Source organism: Carassius auratus, unplaced genomic scaffold, assembly GCF_003368295.1.
Source record: "Carassius auratus strain Wakin unplaced genomic scaffold, ASM336829v1 scaf_tig00214259, whole genome shotgun sequence".
Classification (NCBI taxonomy): domain Eukaryota; kingdom Metazoa; phylum Chordata; class Actinopteri; order Cypriniformes; family Cyprinidae; genus Carassius; species Carassius auratus.
This window is the reverse complement of record NW_020527582.1, coordinates 480,704-504,134: the sequence shown is the minus strand read 5'-3', so window position 1 is coordinate 504,134 and position 23,431 is coordinate 480,704. Positions and strand designations below refer to the sequence as shown.

General features: G+C 36.7%; 2 protein-coding genes across 2 annotated transcripts; both read right to left on the bottom strand.

Annotated features, from left to right (window-relative positions):
• Window positions 1-973: 973 nt before the first annotated feature.
• Window positions 974-12,796, bottom strand: idh2 (isocitrate dehydrogenase (NADP(+)) 2). Its single transcript, XM_026257198.1, has 11 exons — window positions 12,598-12,796; window positions 6,875-6,966; window positions 5,916-6,081; window positions 5,376-5,536; window positions 5,128-5,271; window positions 3,436-3,572; window positions 3,066-3,217; window positions 2,702-2,814; window positions 1,748-1,845; window positions 1,515-1,607; window positions 974-1,354 (listed from the first exon to the last, which is right to left on the bottom strand). The coding sequence occupies exons 1-11, from the start codon at window positions 12,707-12,709 to the stop codon at window positions 1,270-1,272; spliced, it is 1,353 nt and encodes a 450-aa protein (XP_026112983.1). The 5' UTR covers window positions 12,710-12,796; the 3' UTR covers window positions 974-1,269.
• A 3,039-nt stretch (window positions 12,797-15,835) lies between these two features.
• On the bottom strand, window positions 15,836-20,572 carry ankrd34c (ankyrin repeat domain 34C). The gene is made up of 2 exons (XM_026257258.1): window positions 20,319-20,572; window positions 15,836-19,186 (listed from the first exon to the last, which is right to left on the bottom strand). The coding sequence occupies exon 2, from the start codon at window positions 19,153-19,155 to the stop codon at window positions 17,560-17,562; it is 1,596 nt and encodes a 531-aa protein (XP_026113043.1). The 5' UTR covers window positions 19,156-19,186; window positions 20,319-20,572; the 3' UTR covers window positions 15,836-17,559.
• Between the last annotated feature and the right edge of the window lie 2,859 nt (window positions 20,573-23,431).

Genomic DNA, 23,431 nt, shown 5'->3' with positions numbered 1-23,431 from the left:
CCAGATGGACGGATTTTATTTTAAGTTGAAAATATACAAGCTAAGCCATGGGTTTAGTTCAATTTGAGTATAATTGCATTATTTACCCAAGTGCATTGTTTGGTCCATCTTTTCTAAAATACAAGAATCTTCTGTCTAAATTATATATATATATTTTTTCCATCTTTAGTTTGATGAATGTAATAAAACAAACTAAGATTTGTCCCTTTAAAGCGTTCAATATTTCACGAAGCCATGCATCAGCCCAAAAAAAAAAAGAAAAAAAGTTAAATAGTTCATCTTCATAAATCTCAGAAATGTTTTATTAGTTTGCAGTCTGTTCTTCTGTGTACTACATACTAGCTAACTATGTGGGCTGAATTCATTTCTTTATTTTTTTAAATGCGGTAATCTTTTAGCATTTTTTTTTTTTTTTTGTGGCTTAAATGACCTTATTCCAAACCTCATCCAATTTAATCTCGTAACATGCACTGCATCTTTCACAAAGCCACCAATACTGGTTGAATTTTGACGAGGATGCCCTAAAAACACTGGACAAAAATATGAACTGCCCTTGTGTGTGCGCAAGCGAGTGTCTCATCCATCATTCCAGCGCAGAGCTCAGGAGTGATGAACGACAGTCTGCCGACATGTGACAGAGCTCGAGACCCAGCAGAGAATGACTGGGGAAATTCACCATGTATTCTCCATCTAGCTAGGCAACTCAAAATGTTAATGTGCAACACAAGACTTGGTGCATTTTTATTGTTTTAAATGGTTGTGTCCTTGCATTTTAGGCTGTTCGCTCTAAGCCAGGCAGGAGCTTTAGTTTTGTATAAGCTTTCGATTCTTTTGTTGCACACTGATGTGAATATGATGTTGATTAATATTAAATGTTGTGCTATGGACATTATTATAAATTAATACATTTATTTACCTTTAACCATGTGGAGTGTGAGTGTGTATATTGTGACAAACCACACAAGAACAGGGATCCAGGTGGCAGAGTTTTATTAGAGGGTCTCTCACGTGGCCCTTAATCTTGCTTTTTTTCCTATGGTTTTATACAGTATCTGACATACAGTACTTCATCTTACAAAAATAGACCCCTGGAGGTGCAGGAAGAGATGGGATCACCCATCAACAGGATTAGCTAACAGAACAGCTAGGATCATCACTATGTTTTTATTAGTCCCTCCCTTCATACATTATATTGTACTCATGACCTTTAAGTTAAAAATGAGGTACAAAAAGACAGACACTCTCTGTGGTGTCCAGGCCCGTTGTCCTTCATTTGCCCAGAGCCTTGTCCAGGTTTGTCTTGATGGCATCCAGGAAGTCGGTGGTGTTGACGTAATGCTCGTTCAGCTTACAGCTGTGGTCACACAAAGACAAATGTTAATGACATCAGCTAAAGAAAACCTTAATTGATGACAGTAGTTTTATCATTAGGACTAGTCCTTTAATGGAGGTCAAAGACATTAAACCTGGATCATTTTTTTTTTTATATGCTTCGAGATAATTTGCTGACTTACTTGGCGAGACCATGAATGCAGCCAGCCAGATCCTTGGTCATCACGCCACTCTCCACAGTCTCCACGCACACCCGTTCTAGAGTCTGAGAGAACCTGCACAACAATGGACAACGATTAACAGTTACACTTCTGTTTAAACATTACCGCTATGATAGGAATGCTGCTGCAATGAAATAAAGCTCCCCTATCTTATTCCTATAGTAAATATGACTGGAAGTAATAAATTCACTTACTTGATCAGGTCTGGGTTTCCATCAAGTTTGCCACGGTGTTCCAGTCCCCTGGTCCAAGCAAAGATACTGGCAATGGGGTTAGTGCTAGTTGGCCTTCCCTGTGTAAAGTTAAAAATCTGTTATGATCACTCTTTTGGCTTTTGGCTGCAAGTTCAAGCACTACATTGCAGGCATTTCATACGCAACTGCATAGTAAAAAAAAAAAAAAGGTATTTGCACCCAATTACAGAAGACATACAAATACAAAAAGCAGGGTATTTTATATATTACCATTTTATTAATTACAAAATATTATAATTACAATACATTGTAAAATAATGATAATAATTACTACAGTAAACATTATACAATGGCTGCATTTACTGGATCACAAAAATATTAGACATTATACATTTTGTGACCCTAACCCTAATCCTGAGTGTCACATGATCCTTCAGAAATCATTTTAATATTCTGGTTTGGTGCTCAAGAAAAATTTCGTAATATTATCAGTGTTGAAAAAAGCTGAGCTGATTAATATTTTTGGGGACTGAAAAGTAAATGTTTCTGTCAGAAATCAAATTAGTTTGAAATATTTTAAATAAATTAAGTATAGGTTGTATCATATTTCTGAATTCTGAAATACAGCAACAATACCAAGTGTTCCATCAAAATGTTGTTAACTCAAGCGCACATATGCGCTTTTTAAAAAGTTCAACGCTAAGTTAAACGTTCAATGTTCAAATGCTGCAGTTGAAGGCTGTCATTTTTTCCTCTCACCACAAGATGGCATAAGGCATTAAAAAATCCAGTTGTGGAACCTCCTGGTTGCTTTATTTTAATTCTTTTTTTTTCTTTTTTCTTTTTTGATAAATATGAAACAAACTATTCAATTTTCTGTCTCAAATCTAAACTGGTATGCAGGAAATGACACATAGCAAAATAAATAAATAAAAGAATTGAAAATCAACAAACCTTCTGGTGCTCACGATAATGCCTGGTTACTGTGCCGTGAGCGGCTTCGGCCTCAATGGTCTTTCCATCAGGACACACCAGCACAGAGGTCATCAACCCCAGAGAACCGAAGCCTGCGGACAATATTCAACATCTTTTAATAGGTTTTATAATTATTATTTCAAATATCCTCCTTTATGCTTTATGGGCACCATGTGCCTTCATCTATGGACTAAACAAATTGCTGCCGGTTTTTAGTCTAGAGCTTGATGATGACTTAATCTAGGACTTGGAAGTGCCATAAAACAGGTCTGGTTCTAATTGGATGAACATGGGTACAATGTGAAACAGGCAGACAATGTTTTAAAAAGATCTTTTTATTTACCCTGAGCAAGGATGTCAGACTGTACATCTCCATCGTAGTTCTTGCAGGCCCACACAAAGGCACCTGATGACTTGAGCACCTGAGCCACCATGTCATCGATGAGCCTGTGCTCATACCAGATCTTCAGCTTGTCAAACTCTGACTTGTAGTTTCTACCCACAAGAAACAACAACAAAAAAAGACGGTTCAGTATTATGCATTGAAATTACTTTCAAAGAAAAATACAGTTTCACATGTCAGCACTGCGACAGCATCTCAAAGCGCTAATCTCATAATTACACAGCAACACGCGCTCACAGAAAACACATGGTGGAAGTGTGTAAATAACAAGCGTGCCAAAGACACCGATAAATCCAATGCTTCTTCTCACTTCTCATAGATATCCTCGAAAATGTCCTTGAATCTGCCATCGTAAGCCTTCAGGATGGTGTTCTTGGTGCTCAAGTAGAGAGGCCATTTCTTCTGAATGGCATACTGGAAGCAGCTGTGAGCGAAGCCAGTGATGGACTGTTAGAAAGAGACGAAAGACAGAATGTCACACAAGCGGGAAAATAGATGTTCCACTTTCACAATGTGAAATTCAACTAGGAAGCGCTGGCTGTGTAGTTGAGCAAATATCACTCTTCAAACATGAAGTGGAAATTGTGTAAAAAATGAATTCTAGCACTATCAATTTGCAGCCTACAATGAACAGACACTTCATTCAGTCAATCTCTTTTGAGGGGAAAAAGAGGCCACTAGCAGCACCACCTCTGAAGCAGCCTGAAGGCAGACACCTCATCTGTTGTAAAGCCAAACAGACCATTCTCCTGACTACAAACAAAGATGTCAGGAGACTCAGGACATCAGGGTTCACGATCTAAGGGAGGTCATCTATTATCTAGACTTTCTCCATCCGGAGGTGTAAGTGCAGAACATAACAGTATTTGAGTCAAAAGGCCTTAATTATACAAACTCAGAATACACGAGACAGTCTAAAAATGTCTTAATTTAAGGTGTTGTTTTTACACCTTCATATAATAATATAATAATAACCAGCAGAGTATAAGCTCATTAACAGAAAAAAAAAAGAAGAAAAAAAAACTCAAGTTCATTTTATGCATTTGACCATTTTTTTTTAATTCAGTAGAAATTTAGGAGGTCCCAGTAGATATGCTGTTTTGGATTCATTTCAATGCTTTGAACACTTTCAAGAGGTCCCACACTTTTTAACCAACTAATTTTTGTCTTCACAAGTCGCGCGGTGATTACTGGATTTTTAAATCAACTTACTTTGAATTCAAAAAACAATAATTTCAAATCAAGCATGTAGTTAAATGTGACTTTTATTCTTCTGTAAATGATTCCATACACATTACTGTTCAAAAGTTTTGGCTTGACAAGTTTATTTATTTTGAGAAAAAAAAAAAAAAACAACATCTCATACTTAAAGTCTGCATTTATTTGATAAAGTATTATTGCCTAACAATTTTAAATGTTTCCATTTCAATGTAAAAAACCAAACTACATTTTCAGCAGCCATTACTCCAGTCTTCAGTGTCACATGATCCTACTGAAGTCCTAACAAGCTGATTTGGTGCTCAAGAATAAAAAAAAATTACCATTAACAATGTCGAAAACAGCTGCTTAATGTTTTTTTTTTTCCGGGGGGTAAACAAAAATTTGATTTATCATTTTTCAGGATTATTCGCTGAATAGATATGCCAAAAGAAAGTTTATTTTAAGATAATTTATTTGAAACAAATCTTTACATTACATTATACATGTCCTGACTGTTCATTCTGATCAATTTAATAATTCCTTGCTAAATCGAAGTATAAAAATTTACTGACCCAAACGTTTTTAACAGTTTTGAATATATATTTAACTTTAGATTTAAGCTTTTTTATAACTTGTGTAGGAAAGTATCCTTGACTGTGTAACATGACTGTGGGTACCAATTATAAGAAAATAATTATTGTTCTTTTCACAGATTGTTTATGATATCTTGATGTTCAGTGTTTAAAAAAAAAAAAAAAAAAAAAAAAAAAAAAAAAAAAATCCTTGTTATATGTCCACTGACCTCGTCAGTATTGTACATTCCCATTCCACAGCCACCACCAGGGAAATCGAACACCTCCCACTCCTTGGCTTTGCTTCCATCGGCTGGAGAGAAGACCATTTTGAATTTGCCTGGTTGGCTCACAACAAAATCTGTTGCTTTGTACTGCAAATCAACAAGAAGATTGCAGTTCAGTGGAAATAAGAACACACTGGGGGGAACAAAATAAATACAAATTAAGACCACCCAGATCATCCAAAAAAGCAGACCTGGTCACCGTGGGCATGCCTGCCAATGGTGATGGGCTGTGTCCAGCCAGGAACAAGTCTGGGAATGTTCTTGCATATGATTGGCTCACGGAAGACCGTGCCGCCCAGAATGTTCCTGATGGTTCCATTAGGGCTCTTCCACATATTCTTCAGCTTGAACTCTGTCAAGTGTCATTGATGAAAAAGATTAAAATAATGCATTTAAAAATATATACCATTATGCTTTTGTTTCTATGCTTATGTTTGTAGAAATATGATTGGAAGCTTTTGTAGCAAAATGACTTGTGCAAATTAGTAGTTGAACATTATGGATTTTAGATGGCTAGATGATAAAATCTGATGCTACCAATTAAAAGATATATTTATACGAATATTTATTTTGTAAATTTTCCCAATTCACAATTTTTTTAACAAAAATAAATATACTAGAAGATAAACTGATAAAAAAATTGATTTATCAGCAGATGTTGATAATGTCAAAATGGTAAAAATTTTACAGCATGTCCAATACTTCAATGTATCAAGTGAGGAGTGCCATACCTTCGACCCTAGCTTCGTCAGGTGTAATGGTGGCGCATTTCACAGCAACATTGTATTTTTGGGTAGCTAAAGCAGAGTCGATTGTGACTTGGTCATTAGTCTGGTCACGGTAAGGAAGACCCAGGTCAAAGTACTTCAGCTCCACATCCACATTGGTCAGAATGAGCTGCACACAACAATTTTGTGTTAAAAGTGTAAATGAAGTCATTCAAAAAAAAAAACACCTTAAAGGCAAGTCATTTGGTGATTTTATTATATATATATATATATATATATATATCCCTTGCTCCTACCACATCTAAGTATTAAGTTTGATGATGCAAAATTTCACACTCCCCCTATAAATGACGCCACACTTGATCATTTAAATTCTAAATGATCCTAAACACCATAGTTAGAATAATCACTGGATTAATGGCATTGTTTTTCTGGCTATAAATAATGAGCCCATTCTGATTCTCCACTGAATTGGCAGAATAATTTCAGCTTGTGGAACGTCACCACCACCATCTGCCATCTCTCACAGGAGGCAGACGGCCAGTCAGTGAGAATGACCTCAACACTGGCCCTGGCCGCGTGATGTGGCCGTAATCTCCCGGTCTTCCAGTAAGCCTATCACACTGTCTTTTTAAAAAGGAGATCTGCGTAACACGCCAATCACTCCTCTACTCTTTCCTCGTCTGTTTAATTTTCCCAAGAGACGCTGTCACATTCCCTTTCCAATTTCCATCTCCTTTTGTCTTTCTACTCTTGTCTAACCCAATTTTCGTTCTGTCTGTGCCTGTCTAGGCTTCTCACTCTCCTGTTTCTCTCTTTCCTTTGCCCTCTACATCTTTCCCTCCCGCATTCTGTTCCTCTCAGTGAGTGTGTGTGTGTGTGTGTGTAACAGTTTTATAAATAGACTAGACAGACACCACTTCCCTCCCCCTCATTCTCTCACAAGCTTGGCGTTTAAGCACCTTTTCTTTGATGAACTCCCAGATGATCCTGGTCATCTCATCTCCGTCCATCTCCACCACCGGTTTTGCCACCTTGATACGTTTATCGGCATCTGTCAAATAAAACAAAAACAATCTTTCAATCAGCCTGTTTTTTTCCGTTCAGGCCTGAATAAGGGATTGTTGCTTCCCACTCGTGAGACAACAGGAAATTAGTGGTTCCTCAAAGAGGAGGATAATAAATACATATAAAACTTGATTCACACCACCAGCCACTACCAAGCGGTCACTAGTAGGCCTTCTGAGCTCTGGTTGCACAAAAACAGTCATGAACGTCACGAACAATAAAATGTTATTTTATGATGACAGTGACAACTTTTATGCTGCCAAATATCAGTATTCCAGAGAGAAGAGCTTGTGTGTAAACAAATTATTTTACATTGCTCTCTTTAATCTAAACCAATCTAGTAATAAAAGGCTATTTTAGGAACATCATCTGACCACATCAGACTACAATATAATTTTTAACACTTATTTAGCAAGGTTGCATTAAATACATCAAATGTGACATTGATTTTCATTTTTATTTGTTTTAATAAATTCTGTTCTTTTGAACTTTCTATTCTTTATAGAATTCTGAAAAATTTATCACCATTTCCAAAAAATAGTAAGCATGTTTTTAACAGTAAAAGAAACATATCTTGAGCACCAAATCAGTATATTAGAATAATTTCTGAAGGATCATGTGACACAGATAATACACTACTTATTATAATATTTAAAAAGGCTAATTTTGAATATTTCACAACATTACGGTTTAATTTTTTATTTTTTTTGTTTGTTTTTTTTTGTATCAAATAAATACAGACTCTGTGAGCATAGGGTGCTTCTTTCAAAAACTACCAACCCCAAACTTTTAAAAAGTAGTGTAAACATGAAAATATGCATGGAAAATCGGTCCAATGAACATCTTATAAGCGAATATCTTGATATTTAGTATTTGCAGCAGAGTTTGCACTGTGGTTTTGGTACTTCCTGTTGGTGCTTGACAGTACAACAGTATACAACATCTCAACTCAAGTTACAAACATACTAAAAAAAAAAAAAAAAAACGGCATCGGCACATGGTTATTTCACATATGCAGTGCTCTTTGAAACTTAAAAAACACCCTAGGCAAAGTTTTGGATAATATGAGCATAAACCCTTATCAGTTCATGGCATAAATCTAAAAAGTAACTTGCAATTATAATTGAAGAATGGCAATGATTTTTCTACTTGATTGCATAATAATAGCAATCTAAATATCTGACCACCAGATGTGCCACCTTTGGCAGCTGTAATGCCTGATTGCTGGATTAAACTGGCCCAGGTTTCATTTTTAAAGATGATTGGGTCAGCACACTTTTATAGCTTTACTAGCTGATTGCCAATTAAGGTTAATAGATAACAAACCAATCAGAACACCATTTAGATATGCTTTACAAATAGTTCTTAGCTAATATATTTCTTTTTCCTGAATTCTGTAGTTTTTTTGGTTTTATTATAGGTTGTGTTGCCCATTATCAATGTAAAGTCATCACGATATGATAAGGATTTATATTGTTATTGTCCAAAATGTCATGTTATAATAGGGCGTTTCCAAAGCATGAAGAAATGATAAAGATATAAAATGACTCATACCGCCTACTCCTGGCTGCTGCTGAAAGAACCAATTTGCAGAAATTTCATGAATATACTGTTCACCTTTATTGTTTTAAACACCTTTTTATGCCACTGCTTTAGTGTAAAGCAAGTACAGGTCATCTCACTCTCCTCTTCTCTCAGTGGGGACAAAGTAGAGGAAGGAGGGAGAGCCATGGAGGGAATCAAGTGACTCTGTTACACTTGCCAAGCTCCTACTAGAGAGCCACTCCATCTAAAGAGTCGGCAATGCTGTCAAAAACAGTGAAAGAGTTCATAAAAGACAAAATGTTGTCAATAAAACATGGCATTATCACCTTTACAAGCACTGTGGATAATACATTTACCATACTTCACTGATGTAACACTCTATGAACTACATCTTCAATCTATTTCAGCAGCCATAGGTCCTGCCATCAATTCAAAGTTCAGACCCTTTAAACATTTCAATCAAGTTCAATTGCAGCATGACATAGAAAGTCAAACACACTCAAAAAAAAAATCTAATATTTAAATTAACATGTATCATGCAACAGACTTACATAAAAGATGAACATAAAAGCCTTCTATAAAATATTTAATTTTGGCAAACCCAAGATATCATCCACCAAGAACCCCATCACTAAGCTACAGAAGGGCCAGAAAATCCATTTTTCAGACAGAGTTACTGCTTATCACAGCTGTGTCAACCAAAAGTGCATTATGGGTAAGGCCTTTCACTTGAAACCTGACTGGGTTCGTAAACAGAAATTACATAAACAGGGAATCCTGGGGAAAAGAATCCTTTCACTAATCATAAGCGATGGGACAGCTTGCTAAAGGAGGAGGAGGGGTATATGGGCAGGGTTATGTAAGCGTGCTTCAATGCCCTGTTTCTAACAACACCGCAGCCATCTGCACAACAAATGAATCCCCCCATATACAATGCATTTATGCTGAGCTGCGGCATGAACTAACGTGCCATGATGGATTGCAGATAGCTCACGTTTCCTCAGAAATTCTGTGAAATGTCATCCAATGGGAAATAGAATCTGCAAAGTATGCCGAACGAGATCATGTGCTCTACAATACAGTGGCCTTGAGTTATTCCTACTGGAAACTGAATGTGATAAAGTAACTTGCTTCACATGTATTGAACATAAAACAGCACACTGCAGTGCCACTTTACTCCTACACTACTGTACAATGGATGATTCTCTGGCATTGCACTATAATCCAGCTGGTGCCACATTAACTATTTTAGGAACATTTATAAATGCATTTAAATACAAAAAGTAGCTTCTAAACTACCATTTACATTTAGGGCAATCATTCTTAACCTAAATTTAAAATAATATGTGTTCAAGCATACAGTAAAGACACTAAAATAGTTAAATGCTATTGCTATTTTAAATAACTTTTCATTTTTAACATTTTCAAATGTAATTCATTCCTGTGGTAGCAACACTGAATTTTCAGCAGCCATTTCTCCATTCTTTATGTAACATGATCACCCAGAAATCATTCTAATATGTTGGTTTGGTGCTCAAGAACTTTTAGTAATGTTTAAAGCAGTTTTTCCGCTTAATATTTTTGTGGATATGCGAAACCTTCTTTCAGGAGTTCAAAAGAACAGCATGTATTTGAAACGGAAGGATTTCGTAACATTATAAATGTCTTTACTGTCACTTTTGATCATTTTTAATGCATCCTTGCTAAATAAATAAATAAATAAACATGCAAACAGACCCCAACTGTTTTAGCATTAGTGTAAGTGTTTCATTCAAAAGTATTTAATATGGTTACATGTTCGGCACCGAGCCTCTTAAGAGTCACAGTATTTCATTTCTGTAAAATTAAAATGACAATAAAACACCAGTCTTGAATTCCAAATGTTTTTTTTCTTCAATAACATTTGATTGCAACTCATTTCTAAATCTTATTAACAGTTCTATATTTATCTCCGTATTTCTATAAACGATCTTTAAAAAAAGGTATGTAGCATTTCCAAGTAAACTGTCAGTGTGGCCATTAAAGAAACATGTCATTTACGGACTTGAACCATTCCAATTGACAGAATTTGTTTGCAAACTATTCCTTTCATACCTAACTAAAAGGAAAAGGCCAAGTCAACCCACATGTATCTAAGCCTCTACACAAAGCATGTGGTCAGCATATCATATAGCAAGCAATCACTCCCACATGATCCTCTGATTTTCAGTTGTCAAGGACATTTGCAAACATAAGTGTACACTTGTGCTCCACACTTGAAGGTCAGTAGTAAAAAAAAAAAAAAGAAGTCCTCACAAATCAGTTGGGCAAATGTTCCTATACTCTTTCCTTGTCTTAAATTTGACTTAAGAAGTTGTACCATAGAAGGACTAAAAATAAAAACGGCTAACGAGTTGGGATAAGCAAAAAAAGATGTTCAGAATAATCCCCTAATATGGGAAAATAAATCAATACTTTAAAGGACAAATATTCATTAAACAAAAAAATATATATCATTTTATTTATATATGATTGCATATTACATACATATTATAAATTCAGGAATAATTTAGATCTATTAAGCTTCAAAAACATCACAGAGGTTAATAAGTACTGTGGGCTTCTAAGCTCTCCTTACAAGCCATAAAACCTCTTGGCAAAAGTCAAATCCAACCTTGTGACTTTAATGAGAGAGAACATGCAAGTGTGCTTGGCATTGTGCCTGAACTGATGTCCATAAAGCCAATCTGAAATGCAAGAAATCTTCTTGATACAAGACTGCTGTGCATTACATAAACTGTGGTTGACACCTCACCTATATTAGCTCAATGAAAGACCCAAAAAGTCTTCGGCAACAAGGCAAGCCTTTTAATACACTTGGCAATAGAAATGTTTAAATGTGGTATTCCTCAAGTGCAAAAGGTTGGGTTCTATCATCACATGCAATCATTTGGATGTGATGCATGAGTGCTGGTGTTAGTTAGGACTAACCACTTCAGAGTAAAGTGTAAAGGTGACCCCAGAGGACATGAGGGCTGGTGTACACTAAGTAAACCACCAACATTTGGACAATCCTCCATGACAGCTAGTGTCTGTCAGGACGTGACACTAATTCATCCACAGTTGTGCTTAAAGTTCTGCCCTTCATTTGTCTGTTGTTTCAAAGTAACACCCTAAAAGATGCATGTTTCAGAAGATAAGCTACATTCTATCAGCAAGTCCAAACTTTAGCACAGTTGCTCCATCAAACAGGACATTTAAATCAATGCAGCCTCCATATCAAACAGGGCACATATACAACTAGGATGAAAATATTATGTGCTATGGTGTAGCAGTCAAATATCATTTTAAATACAGATAAAGTGCTTGTTGGTCATTTACATCTTAATTTTCATGGTCTGCACTCAGTCAATGCTAAAATAAGACGTGCTGACCAGGCCGGCTGACCTTGAAATGATTTCATACGGCAGAACAAGCAAAACAGACAAAACCCCACATGAATGTTCATTTAACTGGTTACCGAATTATTTTAGATCACAAAGCTGTTTGGTTACATGTTTATAATTACATTTGCAGGAGTATTTTCGGCGAGAATAGTTTCATATGTCCTTGTGTGCAGCCCATCCGCGCGATTCACACGCCTAAAATACATTCAAACGACTCTCTGACGACGCCGTCAAATTGCTCAAACGTGCAACGATGTTATGAAGACAGGGTTTGGCTTTAAGAAACGGCATCTTAAACAATGGTTTCAAGGAAGCTAATATATCGTATATGTTGCTCTTAAAAAAAAAAAACATCTTATAAGCGAACAAAGGCGTGACTTCTGCCTATTTAACCGCGCGAGTCCCGCTGCACGTACAACGTCACCGAGAAAATAGCGTTCCGCTGTGGCGCTAACGTTACTGAAGCCGCGAAAAGATTTATGCAACCGGCGTTTCCCGATACAAGCGTGAGATATGTGACAAGAGTGAAAGGAGATTTACATTTAAAAGAACATCGTCTGAGGTAAGCATTAACCGGTGTTAAAGCGCCGGTTAATGCGGCTTTGTATTGACACATTTATAGACAATTGTGGAAGTGGAAAACTCACAGTTCCTCTGTTGCAAACTCTGGCAAGAAGCTGGAGCAAGAACGGCGGGGGATTTGGATAGAGTGGCCGCGGACCTAGTGAGAGAGCTGAGGACCTTCAAGTAACCTGCCATGTTTTTTCTCTCTCTCGACGAAAACACTAGAGGTTGCTGCCTGACTTCACTCCGGTCGAAGGAAGGGTCGAATGAATTGGAGCATACCGCAATAAACGTAGCTCTTCTCCGCCTCCGTCTCGGAGCCGACGTCACAGTTACACGGGGTCAGGACTAAAACTCATCGCTGCGGTCAATGGCCAATCATATTTGAATAAGCACCACATCGATGTACCACCTGGTGACTTTTGATAACGCAGCGTTTGCACGTTCCCTTTCATTTTCAGTTAACCCTTCACAGGCGTCCAGGGTTATATATATTCGATTTTCATTTATAGATTTTTCATATATGTATATGTATATGTATATGTATATAAGAATAAACTTTAAATTTCAGAATTATTATTTTCATAGAATGTCAGTATGTAAAAATTGGTGGCGTTTTATTTGTGATTTTGACATAAGTAGGTTTAATAGGCTTTCCAAACGACACGGAACAGGCAGATAACCTCTTCACATTCCGAGGTCTGGTTGCTGAGCAGCCCCGCTAATTTTAGACTGGTTGGGTTACCATACTGAGTGAAGGAGTGGGAGGCGCAGTCTGGTTGTGCGCATGCGTCGTTAAGCTACTGCAGGTCACTTCAAGGTGCAAAAGCTGGAGTCTCTGAGTCGTTGAAGGTTGAGTGATTGTATCTTTAAAATTATACTGCATATCCGTGTTGTTGACAAATAACATCATACGTTTTGTTCATTTTCAGATCGTGTTATTGGTAAATTATGCCTAATTGTTAACGTATCATGGAAAATGTGCAATTAATATGCATATAATAAAAAAGTAAGATATGTAAGATTGTACACATTTATTTACACTCTCAATACTTGTTGAAATTAGACCGCATTGACAGTATCAGTGTACTCTCTGTGCTCTGTGACAAATAACTCAACATTTCACATTTTATTCTATTCAAAGTCATGGGGGAAAAATGTTCAAATTCAAATTCCTCAAATACTTCACATGAGTCTGACAAGGAAACAGAAATTCCATAGCCTGTCTTGTTATCAAGTCTAGGTTATTTCTAAAATTCAGCATGCAAGTATTGCTCCATTGACCTATATGTCAACATGACCTGTGTTATCATTTAGAGGTCTGAAACGTGTGTAGTTCACAGTGAACTGTTTACTCTACAGTGTTGGTCTGCTTACAGTGCACACTCTGCATAGGTCAAAGCCAAAAAAAAAAAAAAAAAAAAAAATCCAATTATTTTCACAGCTGGAACTGGTTCGCCGCCATTGAATTACTGCTCTGTACTTACAATTATGAACAACAAAACAGTGTGGTACTGATGAGAGCATTCTGTCATGTGGTTATAATGACATTTTATGGCAGAAAGAACAATGTACCAAAAGAGACAACAGTCTTCATCAGACTATATTTTATAGTAATAATGATAATAAAATATTTATGTATTTATTATTTTAGGTTTATATTGCCTTAACTAAACGATATGTTTAAATAATGTAAATTATCTTTAAATAAAAAAAATATATATACAAATAATTATTATATATATTTTGTATAGTGCCATCTGGTGGAGTTAAATACTTAATGTAAGTATAATAATTTGGTTTAATTTTGTTGAAATCGTGTATTTCTGAAAGCTTTAGTTTAGGGAGGATTACTAAAATATTGTAGATAGTATATGTATTGTTAAAATAGTATAATATATGTTAACCATGACAATATACAGTACAAAGTTCAATCTATAGTCTAGCAAAAGTAATAATTCCAACAATATTATTTGTTTCAGTTGTGTGAGTTTTTATAGAAAGAACAAATTTCAAAACTGTGTCACGTTCAGATCATCATATAATCTTATTTGCATTTTACAGTATTTATATTCCATTTAGAGTAAAGATGCTAAAACCGTATGTCCACCAGGGGTCAGTAACAACTCATTATACATTTTTTCTTTTTTTTTTTTTTTTTTTTGGAGAAGATGACGGAAAGGTTTCCAGTTTAGTTTATAGCGAGTAAGTAACATACTAAAATGTTTATATATGTTATATTTTTAATTCTCTTGTATTATGTTACACATCCAGTAGTGTTAGTTGTCTGTGCTAGATTATTTGTATCACTTTATCACCCGTAACAAACATCTCGTTATCGTGGTTTATAACATCCCAGTTTAAATAAACAGCAGTTATTTAGTTATTTTACAGCAACCTATTTAAAGAATTACTGCTTTAGGAACTCGAACAACCAAAGGGTGCAGCTTAGTCAACAATATTCATAACGTAAATATAGAAAATGCTAAACCTTATATCATAAAGGTTATCCAGGGATTTTAACACACAACACTCAGAGTTTACAGAAAAGGATGTGGAAAAAAACAAGCACAAAATAAATAAGCTAGTTAGTGGCAATTATGTCGGTGAACATGTCTTGGTTCAAGCTGACAGCTAAAGACATCAGATTTTTTTTGCAACACCCATTCTAGCTTTACATGTGCATTTTTCATCCTAGTATCATTCCTTCACTATTGAACAAATACGTATAGCAAAAACTAAAGGCCTACCTTTGGAAGAGCATCTTCTAAAATCCCTTAATGTACTTTATTAAGATTGCCAACGACTTTACATTCTACAGTGGATTAGATCTGGAAAAAGAAACTAGTACAGGTAAGGGTGTCGTCTCACGAGATGTCTGCTTTGTTACATCCCTGAAATATACAATCAATTTAAAATACAAATTTTTACTTTTTATGACCACAGAGGCTTCTAATCTAAACCAGTAGGTCCTTTAGAGATCTGAAGGCTGCAACGATTGGTCTGTCCTGCTCAGCATAACAGGTGCTTTCAGTCATTTGAAATGTCAGACTTTGCGATTAGAAAGACCAGTAAGATTGTTCAGATTGTCACAGACATTTATTCAAAATATACAAGAAACTACATACAAAAATACTATGCATCAAACAATGTAAACTAGAGCGCAACCAATAGTATGCCTCACAGTTTTAATATAAGACAGCTGTGATGAAACCTTTTCAAGTGGTCTCATTTGGGGCTCATTAATAATTTAAATGGAACTTTTTTCATTTTTTACTATTGAATTGCATGAATGTCAGCAGTTATATATATATATAGTGGAAGGGTATATATAGTGACCCATATATTTATGGCATATTTAATAATCACAGACCAAGTCTAAATGCATCTGTTGATTGCTTATGTTTAATGTCTTAATTCAGGGAAAATGAGCGATGAGTTAGCCAGCTAACTCTAGTACTACAGAACATTTATTATTTGACAGCCTTATGCAGTCAAGTGGCTTTTAAACATTATAGCAGCAATGAATCTGAAGCACTTTGCATTTGCACAAAAAGTAAAATGGGCACATTAGTTCTACCACACAACATTGGCTGACAAATGGATATACCTATGTTCACATTTGTCTGTACAATGGTCATTGGTTTATCACAAGGAATGTTCCGCTACAGACTTGATCTAAATATCTTATGATAGACCTTGATCGGAGTATTACCTAGTCATCATTATACTTCATGTCATGTGATTTCTTACTTGCAGCATACTGATTCTAATATTGTGATTCAAATGCTGCTTAATAATATTTTATCATAAGTCATCTGTGATGCAGAACACCTTTTACTCTCCCTCAAAGGCACTATACACTAATTAGCTACAAACATTAAATCTCTTGGACTTATCATAGAATGAACTGACACTTTATATACGTAAAGACTGCCAACCTAGCAAGGTTAACTAAGGGCTCTATGACTTTATGAATCATCTTTACTTTAAGGAATAAGTAATAAATAAACTTGCAATGTTGCATGTATTATTGCAACTGATGTAATCAATTACAAGATACATATTCCCCAATAATTAGCTCACAGATGGTCAGTATTTTTTACATAATCTAGATAAGATATGAATTTAATGATACATCTGCACGGAGGCATTATTAACATCAACATTAAAAGCTAACATATTGTATGTATAGTGACAAGAGAAAAACATCTCTTGCATCGCCTTTTTCTTGCTACAGTTCACAACCAGATTAGCTTTTCTTGCAGGACTTCCAGCATTATAATCAGGAGCCAATGGAATGCTCTATTTTAATGGGTATGATCTGGTGACCTCTCTGCTCCATTTTGACAGTATGGTTTTGTGTTCACTCTCCTTGTCTGCCTTAATGAATCTCATGGAGACATGTCTAGACTTATCTTAAGATTTACAGATATTTCTGTCTCTGTTTGTGTTGAGAACTAGCTGTAGTCAAGCTGTCAAATTCAATCTTCATACGCGAGAGAATAATAGCATACTCTCTCACCTGCTCTTCAAGAGGACAAACACTACCTCTGTTGCGGAATGGAAAATTGTACATTTCTTTGCTGTATTTTTGTGACTGTTGTAAATCCCATTTCCACTGACATTTATTTTGAAAATGAGTTCTGTGGATGGTAGGAAGTGACTGTCGAAGCTTCCACTATAACGTTACATCATATATTAAATCTAAACTAACCTTTAACAGCTAGGTTGCATCTTTGAATACCTTTTATAGACAATAAGCTATTTATGCATCTGTGACATTGGATTATATATTTTTTTTCTTTCATTACAGAGAGTTTAGTATTCAGTTGCTTTTTCAAAAATTCTCTTTTTGTTATTTGAAACTAACAAGCAGATCCAAATCTCGATACAATATCCCTTTGCCCTAAATGGCTACATTCAATGCTAACTACCTAAAATTCTATTACAGGTACCACCTGTTTTCCATCTGCCTAACATTTTCCAAAATCTCAGACGTATATTTATGATGTTACAGTTGCTACATCTACATAGACTGAGTTTCATGACTGATGAGTGAGCTCTTCAAAGTTTGAAAGCTGCTTCATCTGTTCCACTTGCATAGAGTGCCTTCTCACAAGCTTCTTCTTCGTCCTGAGGTTGCCTCTCTTTGGTGAGTTGGGTGCTATGGGAGCTATTAGTCTGATACCTGCTGCAAGTGGGGATGAGGGTTTGCTGCTTGCCCCTATATCTGGAATCGGAGGGTTAGGGTTGATGTTTAATGGGGGAAGGTGACCTGGGCGGGTGTGGGATATATAGTCCAGCAATAGCGTTCCAGAGCCTCGCCGCTCTAGTAGACCAGGTGCTCTGCATCTGGCTGTGCTAGGTGAAGAGGTACTGGGATTGCTGTCCAAGGACTCTCGTGAGCCTGTTAGCATAGCAAGAGGGGATGTATTGAGCTTCCTCCTCTCCAGAGGTGCCTTAGGAGAGTCTAGCATGCTGGAATCTGAGTACAGCTGGGAGTCTGAGTCATAGTGTTCATTCCCCAGTCTCCTCCGGTGCACTGTGTCTCTGAGGCTAACTGGCCCCAGGTTTCCTCCAGGGCCCTCCTGCTCTGTTGGGAGAGTGCTACGTCGTGCTAGGGGCTGGTGCTGTGCCAGCGATCTCTCATAGGAGGCTTTGGAAGATGTCGGAAGGGATGAAGTTGGTAAGATTTTTGTGGTCTGATCTCCCACCATCGGAAACAAGATATCTTTTCCATCCATGCTGTTATGTCGGGACAAAGTGCCTCTTTTGGACAGGCTCAGTCCGTTGACACCTGTGACAACATCTTCATCCGAGTTAGCCCTCTTGCTTTCTTCATTTGCTGCCGCCAAGACGGAGGGGGCAATCAGACCCCAAGGTTCCGACTGTAGACGCTTCAACTGGGGTAGACGAGCCCTCTTGGGGTTCACTGGCTTCTTACTAGGGGAAGTAAGTCCATTGGGAAGTTTGGCTGCTGTGATTGAGGCTGACTTAAATTTTGTTTGAAAATTGAATACGGTGTCTTTCTCCTCTTCTTTGCTGGGAGATGGGGATGTGTGAAGGTCTATCTCTGATGGTGAGGCACATGGTGCTGGAGAGGTCCTCTCGTCTAACTCTGGAGAAGGGGGGACATTCAGGTACTGCTTGGTTGTTTTGGTACCAGATGGCGATTTGTCAGTGGTAATGATGATGACCTCCTTGCCTTTGGCTTTACAGGCATCAAGGAGAACTTTTAGGGTTTCTTTATCATCTGCATTGACAGCATAGACTAAAGCAGAAGATCCATGACGGTCATCCAGACTTGGATCAGCCCCGTTGGTCAAGAGAAGTGAGACCACTTCATGTCCTGCCCTGTGGCTGCATGCATGCATAAGGGCTGTCCTTCCAGCTTTGTCTTGGATATTAGGGTCAGCTTTGTTGTCCAGAAGGTACTTGACGAGCTTAGCCTTGCTGACACTCTGCTGGTCAGAGTGTTTGGACATGCAGGCCACCATGAGTGGCGTCTCTCCACGATCGTTGCTTTCATTGATGTATGCTCCACCTTCCAGGAGAAGCCTTGTAAGGCGCATACGCCGAAGCCACACTGCTTTCAGCAGAGAGTTCCCATCTGTCCTGAGCTCCATCACGTCAGCCATCACTCAGACTGGACCCAAATCAGCCTCAGTCCTGCAAGGCAAGAGCAGACTGCTGCTACAGCAATCAAACAGATCACAGAGACATTTCCATGTCACAAACACTTTAGATTTAAGAGATAAGGAAAGGTGATGTTGATGTGTTAAACCTTGCATGGAATCACTAGGCTGTTTGTTTTGGAGAGCCACCAGGTGGCAGACTGAATGCGCAGGAATGAGTTATTGGAAGAGACGCTAGAGTGACAGGTGGATCAGGTGCAAATGCAACTTTGATTTTGGGTGTTGTTGCTGAAATGTGTTGCGTATCAAAACATATTTCCTTATATGTGAATCTTTAAATTGATTTAATCAGTGACTGTTCTCAATATTTCGAAATGTTTTATCAGAATTTAATATATAGTGACAGAAATACGATATGCTTCCATTCAACGACGTTATTAAATAAATAAATCTTACCTTTATCGGTTATTTATTTATTACTGTTTCTGTCATCATTTATTTTATATGCTGCTTTTAAAGCAGTTGCTTTGGTATGAATAGTCGTCCTCAATTGTCTTGTTCAAGTTCTCGATCCAAACAATATATTCACAGCACTGTTATAATTTGTTAACGTTTTTAAATTATTTGGATTTATTAAAAAGAAAGAAGGGTTTTAATCAGGTTTAACTTAGCTGATTGTATGTGTTTTTGAACACGGAAATAGTATGACGGAATTACAGGATTAATAATGCATTTTAGTTAAGTGTGAATGAATTAAATATGCTGCGTGTTTTAATTTGCGTTTCAGGTAATCACAGCGTTAGCGATTTGGCTCTGTCCATGGTCCTGAGAGCATGAGAAAGATCAGTAAACATCTCCGATAGTGGGCTGTGGAAATAAAACCTTCTCTCATCATTTTCTAAGTTATAATTCCATATGCAGTTGAATCCACCTCTTTGTAAATCAGAACGTTGGTATTTCCGTATTCAACTGTATTTTCTGTTAGCTAAAAAGTATTTATGTGCATATGATTACGAATTCCCTAAAATGTAGTTTCTTTTTACGTTGTAATATTATCAAACATATTGCATCATAAAATGCAAAATATAAGACAATTAGTCCAAATGTTTAATGCGTTTCCAAGGTAAGTGGACACCTAAATAGATTAAGTTATACAATTTCCTTACCTGGTTGACGCACAGGTTTATCATAGTAGAGTAAGTCCACAGTAATGCTCTCCAATATTCTCTACAAGCTATAGAGAGGCATAGTTTCTCAGCACAGTTCGTGTAGTTATTTAGTTCAGACCCAACAGAACTGTCCTATTTTAGGTAAAGTCCTACCGTACAGCCACAACGCTCCAGCCCCACTGCTTTTGTTACTGAAACGCAGGAGACCAATCGCTACATTCCTCTTTGCGCACCAAAGAATCACACGAAGACGTTGAGGTTATAAATAACTTCCCCCCTTTTCACTTCGTGAATGAAACGTGTATCTGATTGACGTCAGAATATACAAAAATAAATCGGGTCTGGTGTTAACCTGTCATATGTTATCATGATGAGCACAAACAAACAAACAAACAAACATTTTTTTCAAAATCTTTATTTATTTATTTTCAGTTTATGTACATCGAGAGTAGGAATCAAATCCGTATGACAGACTTGTGCATATTTATTTAGGGGATGGTGGTTAATTTAACTATTTTATATATTTAAAAAAATACTGCATTTAAGACAAGCGTTTTTGTTATTATTATTATTATTATTTCAGCATCTGACCATACTGATAAACAGCCAGTTACTGTAAACATTAAATGAGTACTGTTTGGATGTTTTTGATTTATAACTACAGTATAGTACACAAATGTTAATTTTAGTGTGGTTTTATTAGTATAATTGTTGCATATATTTAGATTAAGTCATAATATAATCTTGTTCATGACACAAATTGCGATGTGTTATGAATAAGAGAAAATAATTATTTGATGTAACATGCTTGGCATTTTAATAGGTGCATATGATATCTATCTATCTATCTATCTATCTATCTATCTATCTATCTATCTATCTATGACAGTATTGCCACAGCTTATTGTGAGAGTTTGCATTGCAATTAAGCGCCCATAACTTGTTCCAGCCATTTCAGTCATATATAGCATAATAGGGACAGTTCTATTTTTAGGTTGCTATGAGACAGCACAGAATCATATTCTGACTGAGACCGATAGAATTTGTGGTGCTGGTGAGAGCATGATCTCAGATTATGAATACATATTACAAAAATAACAAAAATATGAAACTATTACTCCAAGTAATATTGTGAGCCTAAATCGCTTTTATGATAAAGCCTCATAAAAATGGAAGACTTTTGTCTCGGATTGCCCCATGTCTTTCCTTTCCTCATGTTTTTAATATCACACACGGCCTGTGGCTGTTTACTTTCTGATAAACTGCTCGCATGAACCCTATTTTCACTGGAGCAAAACAATGGTTCTTGAATGACTTTTCCCACACTCCATCCTCACTTTTATCTGCTGATGATGGCACTTCTGATCACTTAGGAAAATATTATTATTTACCCAACCATCATGTCTGAGACCGAGTCTAGTTATGAAACTGCAGGGCGCTGCCAGTCTCCATGTTTGTGTTCATCCTGCTGGCTAATGGTGTCATTTGGAGCCTATCCAGTCATCTGATCATGCTTCATTTATCTTTACAAAATTTTCCAGAGCGAAGAAAGGTGGACAGTCACCTGAGGTTCAATATCTACTGTGGGGGTCACATCTTTTTGAGATCTTCATGATGTAATAGGGAAATAAAAAAAACATTAAAAAAAAATCTATGCATTTCATATAAAGCAGCTCTCATGTGATGAGTGTTGTTAAGCAACAGAACTAAGGGTGGGTGGTGGTGTGGAAAACAGATGCAATATCATGCCCACTGTTGTCTGTTACCAGGTTTTAACATGCTTTATAGAATGCAAATAAGAAAATCTCCTTTCGCATGACATTGCTGGTTAATGACGATAAATCTACATTTTATTAGTAAGGGGTATTTTTGTAAATGAGCCACTTTACAAAGTAGCCATGCTGTGAATTGGCATTGTTTTATGTGAGCATAGAGTGCTAGTTTGCCTATCACAGCGTGCTTTCAAGGCATGGCTTCCTCAGGCATTTGCTTTATGACTGGGGAGCAGACAGGTTCCTGGGCTCTGTTGATTAGACACATTCATTAACATGGGAACTACAGGGACGTCAGCACTCTTCCTGCGATTCTTCCCAATGCAACGCCTTAGATACAAAATAAATAATGAAAGCGCCTGAGATTCAGTTCTCTCACCCCTTGGGAGCTGTTTCCATTTTCAGAAATCTTACATTGCACCTGATGCGCTGCCTCTGTCTAAATATAACCCCCATTGCTTTCTCTCTCTCTCTCTCTCTCTCTCTCTCTCTCTCTCTCTCTCTTCCTCTCTCTCTCCTTCTGTTTCTCTCCCCCCAACTTTCTCACTTTCTCTCACTCTTTCTTTTACACAAGAAGCGAAATCACACTGTGCTTTGCAGTTTCTAAATCTGGATTTTTCCAGAAAAATCACAGTTTAAAGTTAGAAATTAAAATAATGTTATTTAAATGTTTTCCCTTGTTTAAACGTATTTATTTGCAAATGCACATAAGACATGCATTTAGAATCCTGGCTCGAGGATCTTTCCCGATCCCGCCCCTCTCTCTCTCTTTCCGACTTCACTTCATGTCAATTCTAAACTATCCTATATTAATAAAGTATATAGTTAATATATATAGTTTATGTATATTAATATTATTATTATTATTTTTCATGCTATGGATGTCAATGGCTTGGTTAGCAAAATTCTTCAAAATATCTTTTTTTATGTTCAGCTGAAGAAAGAAGTTCATTCAAGTTCGGAATAAAATGAGGGTGAGTAAATTATAACCTAATTTAAATTTTTAGATCCCTGTAACTGAATAATTTACCTATAAATTCATAACTGCTGAAAGTGTGCTCACCCTCAGGCCATCCAAGGCCATTCAGATGAATTTATTTCTTTATTTAAACAGCTTTTGAGAGTTTTAGCATTATTTGCTCACCTCTGCAGTGAATGGGTGCCGTCAGAATAAGAGTCCAAACAGCTGATAAAAACATCACAACAATGCAGCATGACTCCAGTGTTTGTAAAGAAAAAAAAAATTAATAAATCAAGATGGTTAAGCTTTATATGTACCAGTGCCAAAAGTCCATGATCCATAATAATGCTTCCTCCAGTGAAAAAGTCCATACCTTG

What these genes read in the sequence shown, in the direction of transcription:
- idh2 (XM_026257198.1), bottom strand. Translation starts at nt 12,709, where the DNA reads ATGGCAGGTTACTTGAAGGTCCTCAGCTCTCTCACTAGGTCCGCGGCC. An exon ending in GAATGTACAATACTGACGAG is followed by an intron (nt 3,573 to 5,127) that starts GTCAGTGGACAT and finishes TCTTTCTAACAG; the next exon opens with TCCATCACTGGCTTCGCTCA. An exon ending in TGCATTCATGGTCTCGCCAA is followed by an intron (nt 1,355 to 1,514) that starts GTAAGTCAGCAA and finishes GTGTGACCACAG; the next exon opens with CTGTAAGCTGAACGAGCATT.
- ankrd34c (XM_026257258.1), bottom strand. Translation starts at nt 19,155, where the DNA reads ATGGCTGACGTGATGGAGCTCAGGACAGATGGGAACTCTCTGCTGAAA.